This window comes from Siniperca chuatsi, linkage group LG15 (assembly GCF_020085105.1).
Source record: "Siniperca chuatsi isolate FFG_IHB_CAS linkage group LG15, ASM2008510v1, whole genome shotgun sequence".
In the NCBI taxonomy this organism is placed as follows: Eukaryota; Metazoa; Chordata; class Actinopteri; order Centrarchiformes; family Sinipercidae; genus Siniperca; species Siniperca chuatsi.
The window spans coordinates 25,375,025-25,394,136 of record NC_058056.1 but is presented as its reverse complement, the minus strand read 5'-3'; the positions used below and the strand labels follow the sequence as shown (position 1 = coordinate 25,394,136).

General features: G+C 40.2%; 1 protein-coding gene across 12 annotated transcripts; it reads left to right on the top strand.

Moving 5' to 3' along the window:
• Positions 1 to 345: 345 nt before the first annotated feature.
• On the top strand, positions 346 to 17,339 carry jade1 (jade family PHD finger 1). Of its 12 annotated transcripts, none has more exons than XM_044165649.1 (13): positions 1,904 to 1,944; positions 2,861 to 2,893; positions 3,320 to 3,402; positions 3,785 to 3,922; positions 4,570 to 4,637; positions 4,818 to 4,975; positions 5,832 to 6,016; positions 7,157 to 7,368; positions 8,133 to 8,300; positions 9,054 to 9,170; positions 10,792 to 11,394; positions 13,873 to 13,990; positions 15,416 to 17,339. In XM_044165649.1, exons 1-13 carry the CDS (start codon positions 1,919 to 1,921, stop codon positions 16,495 to 16,497), a joined length of 2,991 nt encoding a protein of 996 aa, XP_044021584.1. In that variant the 5' UTR covers positions 1,904 to 1,918; the 3' UTR covers positions 16,498 to 17,339. The 12 variants fall into 12 exon arrangements, with proteins under 12 accessions (XP_044021583.1, XP_044021586.1, XP_044021594.1 ...); XM_044165647.1 differs by lacking the exon at positions 1,904 to 1,944 and adding an exon at positions 1,978 to 2,262; XM_044165648.1 differs by lacking the exons at positions 1,904 to 1,944; positions 2,861 to 2,893 and adding an exon at positions 346 to 1,659.
• Positions 17,340 to 19,112: the final 1,773 nt, after the last annotated feature.

Below are 19,112 nucleotides of genomic sequence, written 5' to 3'. Positions count from 1 at the left end.
ACTCCACTACAAGTAAAAGTCCTGCTTTGTGACGATGCATTTTCCAGCTGATCCGAGGGGGGGGGTTAAATAGTTTATTTAGCTGAAGAAGTAGGAGAGTTTTCTCAACACATAAAAGAAAACTTTATTTTTCAGTTAAAAAAAATGGAGATACATGGAAGGGGATGCAAAATTGTAATCTGAAAAGTAACTAAAGACAAATGTAGAGGAGTAAAAAGTACATTTGCCGCTGAACGGCAGTGAAGTAGAAGTATAAAGTTGCATAAAATGGAAATACTCAAGTAAAGTACAAGAACCTTGAATTTGTACTTAAGTACAGTACTTGAGTAGATGTACTTAGTTACATTCCACCATTGCAGTTTTTCATGTCACATAACTGCTGAAATGACACTAAAATTAAACATTGGTTTGCTAAAGAACTTTTAAAATTTTTATTTTTCTGCCCCTTTGACATAACGGTAATGGCCATTTCCAGCCAATCCTGTCATTTCATTTTCTTCTTATTTAATTTTTAAGTATATACAAAAGGAATTACAGTCATTACCCCTCTTCATATAACCCTAAACTTAACCTGAGTAGGTATGTTTAATGCTAACAAAACCAAAAACAATTAATTTTGAATTTGAGTATAATAGGATGATTTGTTTGTAAGTATCGCCAAGTACCAATATTACTAAAAAAAACAGTATGCAGCCCTGTCAGTAGAATATTTGATGAGTCTTGGGTTGAATTTTCTTACCTTATAGCTTCTTAAGGGGAAACAAACAACAAAAGATTATCAATAAGGTGCAAAAACCAAATGTACACAATGCCAAAAATGTAAACAGGTTAACGGTAAGTGTCATAAATATAAACTGATTAACGGGTAAGGTGCAAATCCAAAATATACACAATGCCAAAAGTAAACAGTTAATGGTAAGGATCTTTTTTTTTTTTTTTTTTTTTTTTACAAAAAATCATACAAATGACATAAAATAATGACAATGTATGTACAGGTAGAGGGAATAGATGATAGATGAAAATTGATCTTGTGAGATGTTTCAGAAGACGAAGACCTCTTTGAACCCTATAAAAGTACATATTTGGAAAACATTAATATCATAAATATTGTTGAGTTTCTTGGGTGCAGATTTTAGTGGGTTGTAGGACACTTTTATTGGACGAAAATGTGCCTATTCTGTCTTGTATCATTTCCTAACTACACTGCATTTCCCTTTTTAAAAATGTGTTGTTGGTGGTCTGTCCCTTTAACAGATAAAGCTGCCAAAAAAGGAGTGCCTGTCAGTCAATGGGACGCTGAGTCATGCAGCCTGAGGAAAGAATTATGTTCACATTATGTTTGTTGACACTTAAACTGGCAACCGGGCAACGTAGGTTTGTTTTGTAACACTGGAAACATAGTGAGGAAACATTTTTTCCTGCATTAATCTTAGGATCTGTTGGGATTATCCGGGACCTGTTCAGGGGGGTGGTTTCTGCTGCCCTCCAGCGGCGCACACGCGGAGCTACAGTCCGGGCTGGGTAACCTCCTCCCCGGCCGCCGCCGCCACCGCCGCTCTGTGTTTGTGTATGTGGAATGCGGGTCAAGCGGAACTCACGGCTAAAAACTACGCTTCACATCAAACTCAAACACCGGCTTGCATCGACCTGCCGTGCTCTGTATGTACTGTCCAATTTATTTTTAACTCTACACGGATTTAATTAATGTGCATATCTGCCAGAATGTTTTTAACGGGCTATTTGAATGAGTTTATTTATATATCTAGTATGGTCGCACTAGCAGTCCGCTAGGAAAACGCGACATCGTCATTTAAAATGGCGCCAAAGATTAACCTCAGCCAGTGGATCGCTGGTAAATTTGCCCCACTGTTCACTGCTGGCTAGCACAACAACATTCTCGCGTTAATTAACCGTTTTGATGCGACGTGTTCACGTCGATTTCAGGTAGTTTGTTTGAATCAATTATCGATCCCCGACCTTTGACAGATGGCTGGCTGGGACTGTGGAGTTTAATAATAAGGGGGCACCGTAGAAGCCAAAGTTATGTTAGCAGCATTGGCTAATGCTAAACGCCAAGTACTGTACGTGTAGCTTCCAGCTAACGAGCTAGCCGATGTTGCTAACCACCAACGTCAGCTAAATTTAACGTGCAGACTAAGGTTGCTACGCCTGTTGAAAAACATGCATATCTAGTGTAAATCCCTCTGATATGAACCGGTTTCTGGTGGACCAGTTTTGCAAAATGGCTTATTTTAAGCTAACGTACGTAGCGGAGCATTCTCATCATAAACATTTCCACTTGAGGTGCCGGGTGTGGGTGGGCCCGCATGTTGCATAACGGGAGAGGGAGATTAGCTATCTGGCTAACGTTAGCCAACTAGAATTTGCAGTCTGATTTTAAAAATAAAAAATAAAAATGCAACGCTGTGTGGTCTGCTTTAAAGCAAATTGTGACCATATACTTAAAACACATTATTGCCTTGCATGTGTTACCATGCTGCCGGGGGTGACACTACAGACCAGCTGTTTTTGTTTGCTAGCTAAAGTTAGCCGCTAGTTAGTTAGCTGATACTTTACGGTGCCTGTTTTGCTGGACGAAGGGGCGTCACACAAACCGTGGCTAGCCTGATGTTAGCCTAGCCAGCCAAGTAAGCACCTTGACCCTTGTGCACGCTGGCAGCAGACCCTGAGATATTTCCACCTGTCGGGAGTTTTAAGAGTCCTTGCTGGTGTTTTTGCACGCCGCAGGCTGAACTCATAGCACTGCAAGGTGCTGCTTCCTGTCTGTGTTGCATGTGGTTGCTACTGCTTGTTGTCATCGCTGTGACTGTGGTGTGTGTGTGTGTGCACATCCCTACAGGTTTGGTGTGCTCTCAGATCAGCAAGGAAACAGGTGCCCCACTGTTTTGCTCTGATATCTACATGTCTGTGTCCAAGAAGTGATATTTTAGTAGAGTAGAGCTATTATAAATATTGAGAGACATGGTAGAGACAGGGATAGTATCCTGATGGTATCCTCTACATGTGTATGTCATGAGTTTGCTTTTATTTATGGTGGAAACTAACTTTGTGTGGTCTAATTGTGCGTCATTCCTGTGTCTGTTAAAGTCGGTGCTGTGTTAACTCGCTCATTGCGTGTGCCAGGGATTAATTAGACTCAATTTGCAATCCTAATATTGTGCCATAACATCATGTCTGTGTCAGTTTTTGAGTCAGACTTCTTATCTTATTCCCAAATGTTTTTCTTTATCACAGCTGTATATCGTGTAGCTTGTCATCGATCCCTTCTGTAACTTAACCTCCTGTCTGGTTTGTGAAGTGTCCCTACACCGGAGCTCCGCAGACAGACGACGATGAAGAGAAGCAGGCACCCCAGCAGCAGTGATGACTCCGACAATGGAAGTAAGCAAACTTTTGTCTCTGCTGACTCATTCATACAAAGTCCAAATATAGACCTCATTGAGGCCAGTACAATCCTGCCATCTTCCTCAATTTCACAAGTGAAAGTGCAAAGCAGCAGTATAAGGTCAGCAGACCAGAGGAAATGCTAACTTTTATCCTTAAATACTACAAAATCTAGGCTAAAAGTAAATCATTACATAAAGATAATGATTCAGTATCTTTCAATTTTTGTTGTTTTCATCTGGAAAAGTCACATCTGATTGTCAGCCGGGGCTGTTTGTAGCCATTACATTTTGGCTTTGTAAGAGTAGTTGTCTTTTCCTGAAAATGTATCTCCCATCTTGTTACTGTCAGTGTCAGTAAATGTATACTTCATGTACAGGAAGGAAACCAAGAAAAAGAAAGAAGGGTGGCAGATGGAGAAGGATTAACGAAAAGAAAAAGAAGGCCCACGGTCTGAGAAACAGGAGACAGAGTAGGGACAGGAGGTGCATTTGGACCTTTAAAGACATCCTGGCAGGTCAGGCAGACAGGCTGAAATGTGACCTCGGTCAACAATTTGAGAAACACTTCGTAGCGTTTCTTTCATCCTCCACAAAATGTCAAATGGGTGGGGTTTTACCACATTGTATAAAATGTTGGGATACATTGTTACAGAAAACCAAATAAATGTGTAGATGGGTCCCTGTAATTGTTTGGATTTACTTATCATCCAGTCTATCTGATGTGCCATCTGGTATAAAAACAAACCCTAAGCTCTTACTGGAAATTGCTTTTAGCCAAGGTCTGATTCAGGGTTTTGTTAGGCGAACAGTTAAATGCATTAACAAAACGATGCTTCAGGATTTTGAGGTCCCACATGTAGTGAAAATGAAGGCTTTGGTCACACACAGGTGAGCGTAAATGCCAAATGACTGCTGCTACTGTCAGTAATTTTATAATAAGCCCAAAGTCAAATGAGTGAATCGTAAAGAAATGAAATTGAAAACTGAAAATGCCAGTTGCACCATTTTGACTATCCAAATGAGCCGCACATGCATTTCTCAAAGTTTCCCCTGTGGGGGAAATCAATACGTTTTTGAGATGTGAGGTTCATTAGAGCAGCAGCAGAGACAGACAAAGAAGAAATGCTGAGACCCTTAACACTGTGTGGTGTTTCTCCTCCAGGTAATTCTACCTGCTGGTCCCAACATTCATCACAGCCCAGGAGGGGGACCGGGCAGAAACCCTCTGAGGTACGTCTGCCTAAACTCATAAACATGATGGTGTTGTAGGATAATTTGAATTTGATGAACAACGCAACCAAATATTCTTCTGGAGAATTCCCCTCTCCAGGTAGAGCCGTACTAAAAACACAGTCGCAACAGCGCTTGCAGTAAAGTGTACTGACTCTTGTTTTCATGCAACTGCTGCAGGTTTTCAGGACGGACCTGATCACCGCCATGAAGGTGCATGACTCGTACCAGCTGAACCCTGAGGACTACTACGTCCTCGCCGACCCGTGGAGGCAGGAGTGGGAGAAGGGCGTCCAGGTTCCCGTCAGCCCCCAGTCCATCCCACAGCCTGTCGCCAGGTAGGACAAAAGAAAGACCGCTTTGAAACAACAAAGCCACTTGTTCGAAAATGTAACAGCCATATACTTACATATGTCTAATCAAATCAATTCAATTGGGCTTTTAGTTTCTTCTTTCCAATGTTCCAAATAGGTTTCTTTACATTGCGTTATAATTTGGTTTCCTCTGATTGGTGTTTGGAAAGCAGTGCTGTTGTGAGACTGGTCAGTGTGTGTCGGGCTACAGCTGTTGCTGTAGTCCTTGTTCATTAGGTGACAGTAGAACAAGGTCATCAGCGTAAAACAGAGACTTCACCTCTCTATCTAGGAGAGAGAGGCCAGGAGCAGCACACTGATCCAACTGTACAGCAAGCACATTTATATTCACATTAATTAAGTCGGGCTTAAATTGCAGCCCTGACGAACACTTCTTCTCTGGGTGAAGAATTCAGTTTGTTTGTCTCCAATTTTTACAGCACATCTATTTTCCAAATACATTGATTTAACCAGAATGTAGAAGTCTGTAATAGAGCCCTTCATGCCAAATAGAGTCGAAAGCCTTCTTGAGGTCAATAAAACAAGCGAATATCTGTCAATTGACAAACTGACACAGATGCCACGGTAGTTACCAGGGTCTGATTTGTCCCCACTCTTATAAATGGGGGGGAAAACGAGCCCTTTGCACCAGATGTTGGGAAAACATCCTGACTTCAGCACTGCACCCTGCACCCCAACGTGAAGGGACACGTTGAAGAGACTGCAAAAATGTTCCACCTATTTGCTCACAGGATAAGAGTGTTTAGAAAATGAATGGATGGAGTACCGCACTGTAAATGCATCACAGTAAACTGAAATGTCTCCTGACTGTGCTGTGCAGGGTGTTGGCAGAGAAAGGAAAGGATGTCATGTTCGTCAGGCCAAAGAAGTTGATCCGGACGTCGGGCACAGAGGCACTGGGCTATGTGGACATCCGGACGCTGGCGGAGGGGATGTGCCGCTACGACCTGAACGAGGTAGACGTAGCCTGGCTGCAGATCACCAACGAGGAGTTTGCAGAGATGGGTGAGTCACAGAACAGATGTTTGGACTGAGGTTGATTTGGCAAAGGCTTTTGTTGGTATCATTCAGAAATTGGATTCTATTTTTATGAAAGTGTTGAATTAACTGAGAGGTCACTGCTGAGAGGTCCAGGGTGAAAATGTTTTTTGCCCTGTAAGAAAGATGTTTCTTTGTAATCTGATGTTAAAATGTATTTAAATTCTTCTTTCGAGAGGTCAGAGGTCAAGCTGCAGACACGGAACGGATTTGGGATTTTGATGTCAAACTTCAGCAGCGTGGTTCATTAAAGAACAGTCTTACTCTACACTAAGCCAGCCAGCTTGTGTTAATTTCCACAGCAGCCATTTCTCCCCATCAGTAGTCGCTGGAGTTTTTCTGGGCATGACACAAAATGAATTGCTAAGAGTGTCGGTTGAAGGACTTAATTGCAATAATCAAGTTTGTTTTTTAAAGTCTGAATTTTAGTGTTATTCCAACACATTTGTAGCTCTTCACAGTGGTGTAAGTTTACTGTTTTACTGGATCTGAGGGGGATTTGTTGATATGACTGTGAAGCTTGAAGCACAAATCAGGGAATTTAGCTACAGTCAGAAAAAAAGTTGTTTACCGTGCCTGTCCTTAACACCCTCTCAGCTTCACTCTGTCTTCTCCTCAAGCTGGAATTTCTGTTTATATCAGGTTTTGGTTTTGAGTAGAGACTGCTATTGTTTTTGTCCTGATTTATTTTAGGCTGCTTGTGTTGCTTCGACCACATCTTTGTTTAGATACGCATTGTTGTCTACAGTTCTGTGTTGTGTCTTTGGTCAGATGACTAACAGAGTAAACTTCATAGTTAAGCCTACTTTACCCAACAGTGACCATATGCTTAATTACAGGTTTATCTCCAAAATGTCAGCCGTTTAAGCCGAGAGAAATTAGCATGTTCAATTTGATCACCATGACCTTTTAGTTAAATTTAACAGGTTTTAAAAGCCGAATGGTTATATGATATCCTCAAGCCACAACAGAGTAGCATTTGATACTTTTATTGAGATTGTAAAACCGGACTTTTCTGGAGGAGGTTGATCATTGCCAAAGTTTCTCTGGTTACTTAACTTTGTGACAAACAAATCAGGAAACCTTTACTCCACTCCACTTTTCCAGCTGTGCCGCCGTTGGACGAGATCACCATGGAGCGGGTGATGGAGGAGTTTGAGCGCTGCTGCCACGAAAACATGACGCACGCCATGGAGACGGAGGAGGGGCTGGGCATCGAATACGACGAGGACGTGGTGTGTGACGTTTGCCAGTCGCCCGACGGGGAGGACAACAACGAGATGGTTTTCTGCGACAAGTGCAACATCTGCGTTCACCAGGTCAGAGGTCATTTAACTCACTTTACATGAGAGAAAAAACTATTGATGGAATACAATTCTTAACTTTAAAATATTCAGAAAAAATACTTTTCTTAAATGGTTACTGTGTGATTATAGAGTTAAATCTCTGAATACAGAGACCAATGATGTCTTCCAAAACGCTTTTTGTTCTGTGTGAAGTTTATTCAATATTCTTTGTTCCACTGTTGATTAATTGAGCTTTGTACACTTTCTAGTGTTATTACTTTGAGTTTAACTTTACTTCTACTGTCTGTCTCATTTTAATTACTTTTATATAAGACTTTCAGCTGAATATCCTAAATGTAAACCAAATGATTGGACCTAAATTGAAATTTCAATTGTGATTGTGATGGTGTTTCCTCTGAAAAGAATTATGGGGATTTTGTTTTTTTAAAAAAAGAAAAAATCACAGCTAAGATGTGAAGATGAATAATAGTCAAAGTGAAATCTATTATGAAATGCTGCTCATTTAACACAGCAAACACACCGTTTTTAACCAAACCGTGTTAACTTTGTAGCGCTAAGCACTTAGAGATTTAATTTGGCCGTCTAAAGATGTTTCGCTTTGGTAAAAAGAAAAATGACTCGTCTTATATTTCAGTTCAGCTGTTGCTGTGGTTTCATCTGACAAACACACACACACACACACACTTTCTCCGTGTCTCCATTTGTTGCTGCTGTATTCATTTCTGCTTTCTGTCTGGAAGCTGAGCAGCCCTCTGTCTGTTTGCATTTCTCACCAGGCGTGTTACGGCATCCAGAAAGTCCCAAAGGGCAGCTGGCTGTGCCGGATCTGCGCCCTCGGCATCCTGCCAAAGTGCCAGTTGTGTCCCAAGAAGGGTGGAGCCATGAAGCCGACCCGAAGTGGAACCAAGTGGGTCCACGTCAGCTGTGCCTTGTGGATTCCAGAGGTGAAAAATCTACCTGTTTACAGTCTTTGTTATTTGTGTGTGTGTTATACCAATTAATTAATGTACTCTTTTACATTTTTAGATACATATCACTCTTTGGGTTTTTGATGCAGTATTCCAGTACTGTGAATCTAAAACAATTAGCAAAGAGCAAATTGAACTTTGTATGTCAACACATGGAAATAATGTTAAAGGAAAAATTCCAGCCTGATAGGAATCTCTGAAGTGTTATTACTGACACTGGCCTTGATTTGAATTATTTTCAAATTATTAAACAACTGACATTGCTGTTAGAAAAGGTGATCCATCACTGTGAATGAAAAGCCAACAATCATGTTTACAAATTGACAATATCTACTTTAACATTTTCAAAGAAGTTACCATCACGGTTTCATATAAATGCTCATATCAGAGAATTTTTGCTTGTTTTCCGATTGTAAACAAATAATTTAAAGTTATATATGACTTAATGAATCAAAAAACAGAAGACATGATAAAATAAGTAGCTTGAATTAATTCAGTTGTCATGTTTTTGTTATTTATTGGACCAAACACCATGAAACACTGGCAGCTGTTGTGAAATTAGTGAAAACATCACAGCACAGTTGGTTTTATTCCTACTGGAGCATCAGAAAATGTCTGCACACATGGTGGGGATTTCACTCAGCATGTGTTGATGTATTTGCATTTCTGAACACCACCTGCGCTGACATGTGAACAACACGTGACCCATTCTATGTTGTTGCTGTGCAGGTGAGCATCGGGAATCCAGAGAAGATGGAGCCGATCACCAACGTGTCCCAAATTCCCAGCAACAGATGGGCTCTGATCTGCTGCCTGTGCAAAGAGAAGACCGGAGCGTGTATACAGGTAGAGTCACCGCTCACATATCACTTCCACAGCGCAGAAACACAAAGATGTCTAATGAGACGTGAAAAGCAAAATGTGACCCAGCGTTTTGCTGAGATTTCCTCAGTGTGGTGGAGAGTGATGTGTTTGTTAGTGCTGCAGAGCGTTTCCTCTGCTTTTCACACCCAAACAAATGTGGGAAAAGAAATTTATAATGATTTCACAGCTCAGCAGGTTGGAGTGAGGAGGCAGCTGATCAGTCAGCACACAATCGGAAATGTTTCTCTATTTGAAGTTGGTTATATTTTTCATTAAACATTGTTTTAATTTTTCTTATGTCTGAGAGTAAAAACATAAAAGTAAAACCACCAACGTCTTACTTATTATAATAATAATTATTATTATTATTGTTACCAGTTAATTCTACTGTGTAATCAGATAAGATAAACCTTTATTGATCCCTGGAGGGAAATTCAGGTGTCATAGCAGCAACAGCAATGACAATGAAACACAGGAGAGGTACAGAGTAAGAGTACAGAACCAAACCAAGATAATAAGAATAAAAATTAAGTAAAACAGCAGCTGGCCCTAGATATCTGCACTGGATCTCTGAGTGAGCGAATGAGTGGACATATGTACAGTCTGTCAATAAATATAAATAGATATGTGTACAGTCTATCAATAAATAGTCTATTAGGTATAATGTACTTATACAAATATGAGTGAATATATGAATGAATGAAACTGAGTCCATGTGCAAAGTGCGCCAGAGTACATGCAGGATTCAGTAGTTTAAGGTCCAAATTAGGTAACAGACAGTGCAGGTCTTAAAGTTTTCATGTGGGGGTCAAGCCTCGGTTGTGGAGCCTAATGGCTACTGGCACAAAGGCCTGGAAAAGGCGCTTTGTGGTGTGCCGAGGAGGGCTGAGTCTGTGGCTGAACGTGCTCCTTGTCTTCACCAGGATAACATCCAGCTTCTTACTCGTCCTCCCCTCCACAACCACCTCCAGATTGTCCAGTTTGGCTCCAACTACAGAGCTAGTAATCAGATGTAATGCAAGTAGGAAATTATGATAATGTGTATTAACAACATTTTTGGGTTAAAATACAGTACAGGTATGTTACCAGCAAGTCTACATGTGTTGTAGTTGTAAAACAAGACTCCTGATTCAGCTGCTGCCATTTTTACCAGCTGGAACATCTTGTACAAACATCCTCTGTTAATCATTTGTAGTCATTGGAAGTTGAGGATTAAGTGAATTTAGAAACAAGAACTGAGATAAATGTGGATTAATGAGACAGCAGTGCCAAAACTATATCAATAATTTTAATTACAGATACCAAAATGATTCTAATTAGTACTTAACTTTCCTGAGTATTAACATGTTTTTGTCCAAATACATTTTTTTCATTCAACATATTTAGTGCAAATGTGGTTATCTTAACCGAAACAGCCATACAATACTTTGCTTAAATAAAACATAGTTTTAAATAAAGATTTTTTTAATTTATTCTCCTGGAAAATAATAAAAAAAATGGAGAAGCTCCTCCATTTCCTTTTTGAAAAAGTTTGTTATAAGTCATATGATACTGTGTGTTTTGAAAGTTTAAAGGTCTAACACTGTTGTGTTTGCTGCTGTAGTGCTCAGCGAAAAACTGCCGGACTGCCTTCCACGTGACGTGCGGCCTCCATGCCAGCCTTGAAATGAACACCATCCTCACCGAGGACGACGAGGTCAAGTTCAAGTCCTACTGCCCCAAACACTCCGGGCTCGAGGGCACAGAGTCCAGGGACCGAGACTCGGGAGGCGAGGAGGAGAAGGAGAGCGCCAGAGACAAGAAGTGCAAGAGGAGAGGCAGGGTGAGAGTGGAGGAAAATGCCACCTCCTCCTCTTTGTCATCCTATGTGGCTCCTCAGCTCATCAACAGAGCGCCCAGCGATCTAGAAGGGCTCAGCAGCCGCCAGCAGGAGAAGAGAGTCAACCTCCGCAAGCTGAAGCTGCAGGCGATGGAGGAAGACTTCTACCAGTTTGTGGAGGTGGAGGAGGTGGCCAGTCACCTGAAGCTGCCGCCTGAGGTGGTGGACTTCCTCTACCAGTACTGGAAACTGAAACGCAAAGCCAACTTCAACCAGCCGCTCCTCACGCCCAAGAAGGACGAGGAGGAGAGCCTGGCACGCCGCGAGCAGGAGGTGCTGCTGCGACGCCTGCAGCTCTTCACACACCTCCGACAGGACCTGGAGAGGGTAGGTTTCTACTTCACCTGCACCAAGGTTCACAGGAGGCCCAGAGAGCAGCAGAGACAACAAGGAAAACCTCAAGAGAAGGGAATGACTTCCTGTTGGCAAAAGAAATAGTTTAAATAAATGTTCATAAATTCTGAGTGCAGGGTTTGCTTGTTTGTAGATAAGATTTATTGATCCCAAGAGGGGAAATTCACATATTACAGCAGGATAGAGGCAAGGAAACTATAAAAGAAGGAAGGTTCATTATGTCACTGTGTAGCCCGTGAACGCACATTGTGCCAAGTGTGAAAACTGGAGCTTTTCCTCACCGAAGTCGAGAGAATTTAATAATTTTCAGCTCTCTCAAATGTTTCCTATTATTGTCAGGAGGTGGCGCTAATCGCCAAATTTTAAATGCCTCTTTAAATCTGGATTTACCGGTACTTGTTACTTTGTTCATCAGTGAACTAAGTAAGCATTTGCACTTTGTTTAGCTAACGTTAGCCAGCAGTATCCCTGTTGAGACCGCCTACATTCATGTATGTTCTTGGAGATGAAACCATTAACGTTAGTAAGAAATATTTCCTCGTGAAGGTGTAAAAGAAACAGACAGCGTTTGAAGAATGTGCTTTATTTTTTCAGTCAGGGAGCGGCGGTGTTGGTGAGTGATCGCAAATGTTATATTCTAGATGACGGGGGGGGGGGAAGAAGCAAACTGCAAGGCATTGTAACATGTCACGTCCTAGTTTGGCTTAAGGATATTTACCTAACTCTGACAGGCCATGTCATTGAGTCCAGCCAGTTGTAATCAGAGCCAATAATAAATTGATCTGGTCATAAATGCCGTGTGGTCAGCGATAATAGGTCGGTCCTGCCCTGTTTGGTCAGGTATCATGATGTAGCTATCTTGGACCAAACAGGGGCTTGAGTTGAGCTATATGCAGCTGTTTGACAGAGCCATGATCTCCTGGAGACCAATAACAAGGAAAATGAACACGCACATTTAGATAAAAAACATCAGTCAACGTCTTGTAATGTGTTTTTTATTTTTAAAAAATGTATTTTTATGGAAGCATTTTTCAGTCAAAGGCGAAACAACACCGGTATGATGGGTTATAGTGGGACTTATCATGCCCGCCCCATTAACTTCAATAGAAGTGGCACCAATGCAAAATTCAAATGCTGTCACTATGATGTAATGACCCTTCCTTCTTTTATAGATTCCTTGGATAGAGGTAGGAAACAAAGAACAATTTCAAATAACATAAATGCAAAGGCTGTGCAGATTACAGTAACTTCAAACTATTTAACTATACAACAAACGAGTGCTGAGAGACTCAACATTGTATTGCTGCTTGAAATCACATCACTGGAGAATGGCAGCTTTCTCCTGCAGATGAGACGGGAAGCAGTCGCATTAAAATCCACAGAAAAGTAATCAACTGTTCACCGCTCTTGAGGTTTACAAAAGGACATTTTGTGCCGTAGTGAATCTAAGTGTCACAGCTAAAGTGTTTATGTTGATTAAGTGTGCAGTTAGGCGCAGCTTGCTAAATGTGAAATGAAAAGACAGTTTTTGTACTCAGATTTTGCAGCCTTGCTAGAAAATTAAATAACTACTGTAAAATATAACACTGGGGAAATCTGGGGGGGGGTAACTGTGGGCCAATCAATCAATTCTAAACATTCGGAGGGCTATATGAAATTGTGTCACAGGCCAGATCTGTAGTTTAGACCATACAGGCCTTAGATCATGTACATGAAAGTGTGTTATATATATATATATATATATATATATATATATATATATATATATATATATATAGTATATATATATAGAAATATATTAGTGACTTGTAGAAGTGTAGTGACTTGTCAAGAGTCAAAGTGAAGTAGAACCATGTAGCTATAGTTTAAGTACTGTACATAAAATATAGTTATAGGTATTTATAATAAATAATATGCGTCGACATATGAATGCATACACAATATACTATATTATACATGTAGAATAGAACAGAATATTATGGTATAACCTAAACTAGGATATGTTCAAAGATATTCACTTTATATTGATATAAAACAGAGAAAAGCAACAAATCTGCACGAGAAGCTGGAATCAGTCTATTCAGTTCAATTTTATTTATATAGCGCCAATTCATATCAGAAGTTATCTCATTGCACTTTTCCTATAAAGCAGGTCTAGACCGTACTCTTTATACTGTAAGAGCAGAATCTCATGGCATCCAATGTATTAAACCCAACAAAATTTCAGAACTTAAGATAAATCCCTTGTTGCAAATCGATCTTTGTTTGTCCAGTGTACTATTGGTGGGGCAACCTCATAGTCTCAAGCACTGAAAGTATAGTTTTGTTCCTTTTTTCAGAAAAAAGTATTGATTGTAGAGTGTGAGCCATCGTTCCAGTGATGGCAGATGCTGATCTTCCCCTGGGGATAAATAAAGTATCTGTCTAAAGACCCCCTCTGTTGCTCCTCAGGTTCGTAACCTGACCTACATGGTGACTCGGAGGGAGAAGATGAAGCGCTCGTTGTGGAGAGTCCAGGAGCAGATCTTCCAACACCAGGTTCGACTGCTGGACCGCGAGCTGCTCACAGGTGAGTCAGCAAGACGAGACAACGTGAGTTTGAAATCGACATGAAGGTTGTTCAGTAAATTATTTTATTAATGCTGCACACATCAAATCTACTTCATAAGGCAATAATACATCAGAGCTGTGTGTCTGTTTGCTTGTGGTTAAACATTTTTTTTTTTTTTAAATTAAAAAAAAATTGATTGACGCAGCTTTAAGAATCTCACTCAAAGTTGGAAATTCCCAATAACCGATTCTGGTACATGTTTGCTGTCTGGCTGATGGGCTTTTTAAAAAAATTGACAGTAACAAAACAACATTCATGGTTGTAATCTGTAAACCTAGCCGGCAGATAGTGATTATGCAATATTTTACTGTAGCCTGTCGAAGGAGAATCACATTTATATAAATCTGCATCCAAAAAGTCAACAAGGAAGCTGGCAAATACTTTGATTTTCGAACAATATATTTGGTTTAGTTTTATTCTGTCATAAACAACCTACACAAAAGAAAACAAAAGACACAAATTCAGTTTCCATGGACACGCAGAAACAAGAAATGTGAGGTGTGGATTTATTTATAGCAGATTAAGTATTTCTCATGACACAAATTGTACATTTTTACTAAAATACTAAGTCCATTCCCCCATCCCTGCTCTTTCCATTTCTTTGAATAAAATGTTTTGACAGCCGTTTTTAAAAACGGTTAAATATTCCAAGTATCTCACGTTATCTGGTCAGCTGTTCCAAATCTTTGCCCTGAAAGGATTTAGATTCAAAAGTTTTAAAGGGACAGTTCACCCCAAAATCAAAAATACAGACCTTGTGAGCACTTTCATGTAGGAACTATCGGTAGAAAGAAAATAGTTCCTACATGAAACTGCTCACAACAAATCTGTGGATTATCTTGAGTAAGCAGGTCATGACTTCTGTAAAGAGACGTTGAACAATGCAGACATCTCTACGGCCAATATCTCCAAAACTCTGCAGCTCACACCAGAACAATCTAGATGGATAAATAGAACTACAGGTAAGAGGAAAAATATGTATTTAGATTTTGGGGTGAACTGTCCCTTCTTTAAGCTGACGTTTTTGATCTGATCTCTAATCAGTTTTGATTATGGCTGGGTAATTCTGGTTGAAATCACTACAATAATAATAATAATAAGGCTATTTTCCAATATCACAAAATGGCAAAATAATCATGTTCAAAGGAAAAACTGTGTTCTGCTGTTGGGCATTACATCAGACTAAAATCTTAATGTGTAAAAAGAAAAACATCAAATTTGTGAGTGTTTAATTTCAGCCAGAACAGAATCCTTAATTTTGACAACAGAAATACAACAAAAGCTCATATCATCACCATATGATTCCACTTAAAGTCAGTAGAGGATAATATAATAATGATTGCCCTAATTTTGTACTGAATTTGTATCACTTGTCTGTTGCAGGTGATCCTTCAGCGAAGGATTTGGAGAAGCTCTTCTCTCTGGACTGGTTATCCTCTCAGGGTTCCCAGTCTCGTTCCTCCTGGAGCCACTCTGGACTGAAAACCAAACGAGGGTCTTCAAAGCAGGAAAAAAGGAAAAGCAGCGACAGGAAAGGCTTATCTGACTCCCCGCACACTCACAAGAAAGACAATCTGAGCATACCACTGGAGACGAAGGATAGTAAAGGCTCCCGAATCAAAGAGTCTGCTCCTGCTGAGGCCATAAGCGATGCCAAAATCCAAAACTCTGAGATCAGCCCGGAGATTCAGTTCCCAAAGCTTCAGAAGCCAGAAGTCGATCAGGAAACTGTCACCGTCAAGCAGCACAAACCTGAGAGCAGGAAAGGCCTGAGGAGGGAGGCCACGGGGCCCGAGCATGAGACACTGGCCAGACCGAAACGAGACAATGACCACGAACAAGAAGAGAGGAGGAGGAAGAGGAGGAGTGATGTGACGGAAAGCTTCCCCAGCCAGGTGAAGAACAGGTTCGGGACAAAACATCTGGAGAAAACTGTGTCTATCAGGCTGGTCGATATCAGGAACTCTGACACAGACGACTACTTCACGGAAGAAGGAATGACCAAAAGAAGCTCCGTCTCTCTGGATGTGACGACCAACACTAAACTCAACAGATCCAGCGTGGCCTCGGACGCCGCCGCAGCCACCAAAGCCAACGGCTGGCTGAGGAAAACCCCCGCAAACGGCTCACACAGACCTGTGGCCGGACATCTTAAAGGCTGGGGGAAGTTCAGGATCCCGAAGAGGGCCGAGAGGCCGCTGACGGCGACGATCAAGGAGCCGGAGGAGGTGGAGCACCGCAAGCAGCTGCTGAGGCCGCTGACCAACACACCAGAGCCGTCGTACCCCAGGACCAGACTGCGCACGGGGTCGGAGAACGACGGCTACACCTCCGAATCCAAACCAGGCGACGGCGAGATGGAGCCCTGCTTGAAACGATGCCACTCACACCAGCTGAGGGGCGACTCGTCTCTCGGCCGGCGCTATGGGTCTGACATCATTCGCAGAGGCGTGCTGGCCTCCTGATGGCGGAGCAACACTTGTTGAAAATAAGCTGCACTGTGTTAATTGGGAAAGAATGACAGTCGCTCTTTGTACCTTTATTTTTCTGGATGAATCGTAAAATGCCTAGAATAAAAACAGAGCTTATATTTATTTTTTATTTGTAACATATGTAAATCTGGGAAATATTTTACCTTTTACTTTATTTTGAGCTAGTTAAAAAAAAAAAAAAGTCCTTAAAAAGTAGAAAGATGTCAAGTTGCCACTTAAACGCTCGCTCAGATATTTACAAGCAAAAGCATCACCTAGGGAGATGTCGTGATCGTTGCTTGGGACCATAAGCTTTCAATGTAATTTGTTTTTGACGTAGTATTAAACTCAGTTGCACTTAGTTAAAAAAAGCTGACACAGATAATCCTCATCCTGTCAGTGAAATAGGACTCCATAGGTCTTTTTTTTTTAATCAAGCTTCATCGAACCTAACTGCTACAAACAGGAAGTCAAACTGCCCTTTTACCGCCGTTTAAACTCCAGCTGTCATCATCTCTTCAGGCTGCGATTACTGGACATTATGAACTGGGAATCTACAAACAACAAAAAAGGAATACAGAATGGGGTTTTACATCAGCACTTAAGTGTAATTGAACTGCGATCGTATCGTATCCATCATGTGCCTAACTTTTATTTGAAGCGTTTGCACTACGAGAGGACGGCACAGGTGTGAGGTATGAGTAGAGTTATTTTTACACTGAAAATTAAAAAGCGTTTTGTACCCTCGGCCACTGCTGTACTACTGTTATGCAAAATGAATCTTGTTTTGTCTTTGTCTTAAAGAGGAATAAAAACCCTGGAGGATTTAAGTCTGATCCGTGTATGATCAATGTTTACCTTTTTTCAGGAACTCCCTGCTTTGCATTAACTCAGACCGCAGATTCAAACTGGCAACCTTCCCCTCCTAAGGGAGGGGAGTCATCTTTAGTTTACTATGAGTTGGGCTGCGTATGTTAAAATGTTTTACTCCAGTTTAAGTATAGATACCAAAATACATTGTGTTTGAGCTGAAATGATTAGTTGATTAATCAATCAACAGTAAATTAAATCCGCAACTAATTTGGCAATCGATTAATCATTTGTTATATTTCGAACAAAAATCCCCAAAACTTGCTCGTTCCAGATTCTCAAATGTGAGGATTTGCTGTTTTTCTCAGTTTTCCTTTAAAGTAAAAGAAATATCTTTGGGTTTTGGACTGTTGGTCGGACAAAACGACATTTGAAGACGTCGCCTTCAGCTCTGAGAAATTGTCATTTTCTGACATTTTATAGACAAAACAATTAATTGGGAAAAATCAATAATGAAATTAATTTAGTTGCGCCCTATTTTGAGAAATATAAACATGTTTTTCTGCAAATCCTTTTTTTTTCTCCATTCAATAAAAGAAGCCAAGTTTTCAAATGTTAAATGTTTAAAAAGAACTCAGGAACTGATCTGATCAAAGAACAACTCAACTACAATCATGAACTAACCTCAAATACAAATCGCTCACTTTCTCAGACGTATAAAGTAAGTGATCTAATAATGATTTTAAAAGATAACATGCAATCTGTTGATGTAATTATCACAAATAAATTTTCACAATGAAGAGTCACCTATACTTACACATGATCAAATATACAACAAAATGAAAGTTTGTACATTAAGAAAAGAACCAATCAAAATGTAGTTTGAGAAACTGAACACAAAGACATAAACTCAGCTAAAATATTCTGTTAAAAGACCAATGGAGCCAGAACATGTGGCATTTAATTTGAAATAAAAAATTGGCATTTGAACAATAAAACGTATTAAATCATTACCGAACTCACTTTGCTTAAAATTGTTAATGCAATATAAGCTGCTTTTTAAGAGATTTTTTGTAAAGTTTAATTTTCATAGCAGGTTTATGATTATCAGTGAGAAGTCTCACCTATCATGCACCAACATCACCTGTTGTCTGACCACATTCACTGGTAATATCTAACGATAATGATAATATCAAAAGTGTGGAAACACTGTGTAGCGAAATGTAAAACAAAATGAGGGAACAGATATAAAATGAGCCCAGTGCATCAATCCTGTCCATGGTTTCAACTCTTTACTTGTTTTGCCTTTATTTCAAAATAAGCGCACACTGTTATTCAAGATAACTTTAAACTGCTTTAAAAGAACCAAATTAGCTGGATGAGAATAAACGGGATTGTTTTAGCCTGACAACAGCATGTTAGCAGTGCAATGAGATTACTTCTGTTATGAATTGGCGCTATATAAATAAAATTGAACTGGTTAGACACATTTTGGAGCATCGATGCTGGAAAAGTTGTTTTAATGTTAAATGAAGGGAGGTCAGTTTCTGGTCCATCTTTACAATCTTTCTAAATAACCTGCAGAACTTTTTTTAAAATCCAATTGAACTCCAAAAGTTCCCAAACGTACCACATGTGTCAGGTTGAATTTGGGGGGAAATCTGTAATTAAATGATGCACAAAATATGTTGTGTAACCCAATTTAATGCTGCATCCATGAAAAACACAGCAGCTTGGGTTTGAATACTGATTGCTGAGACAAGTATAGTAATATAATGTATATTTACTATCATACAGTA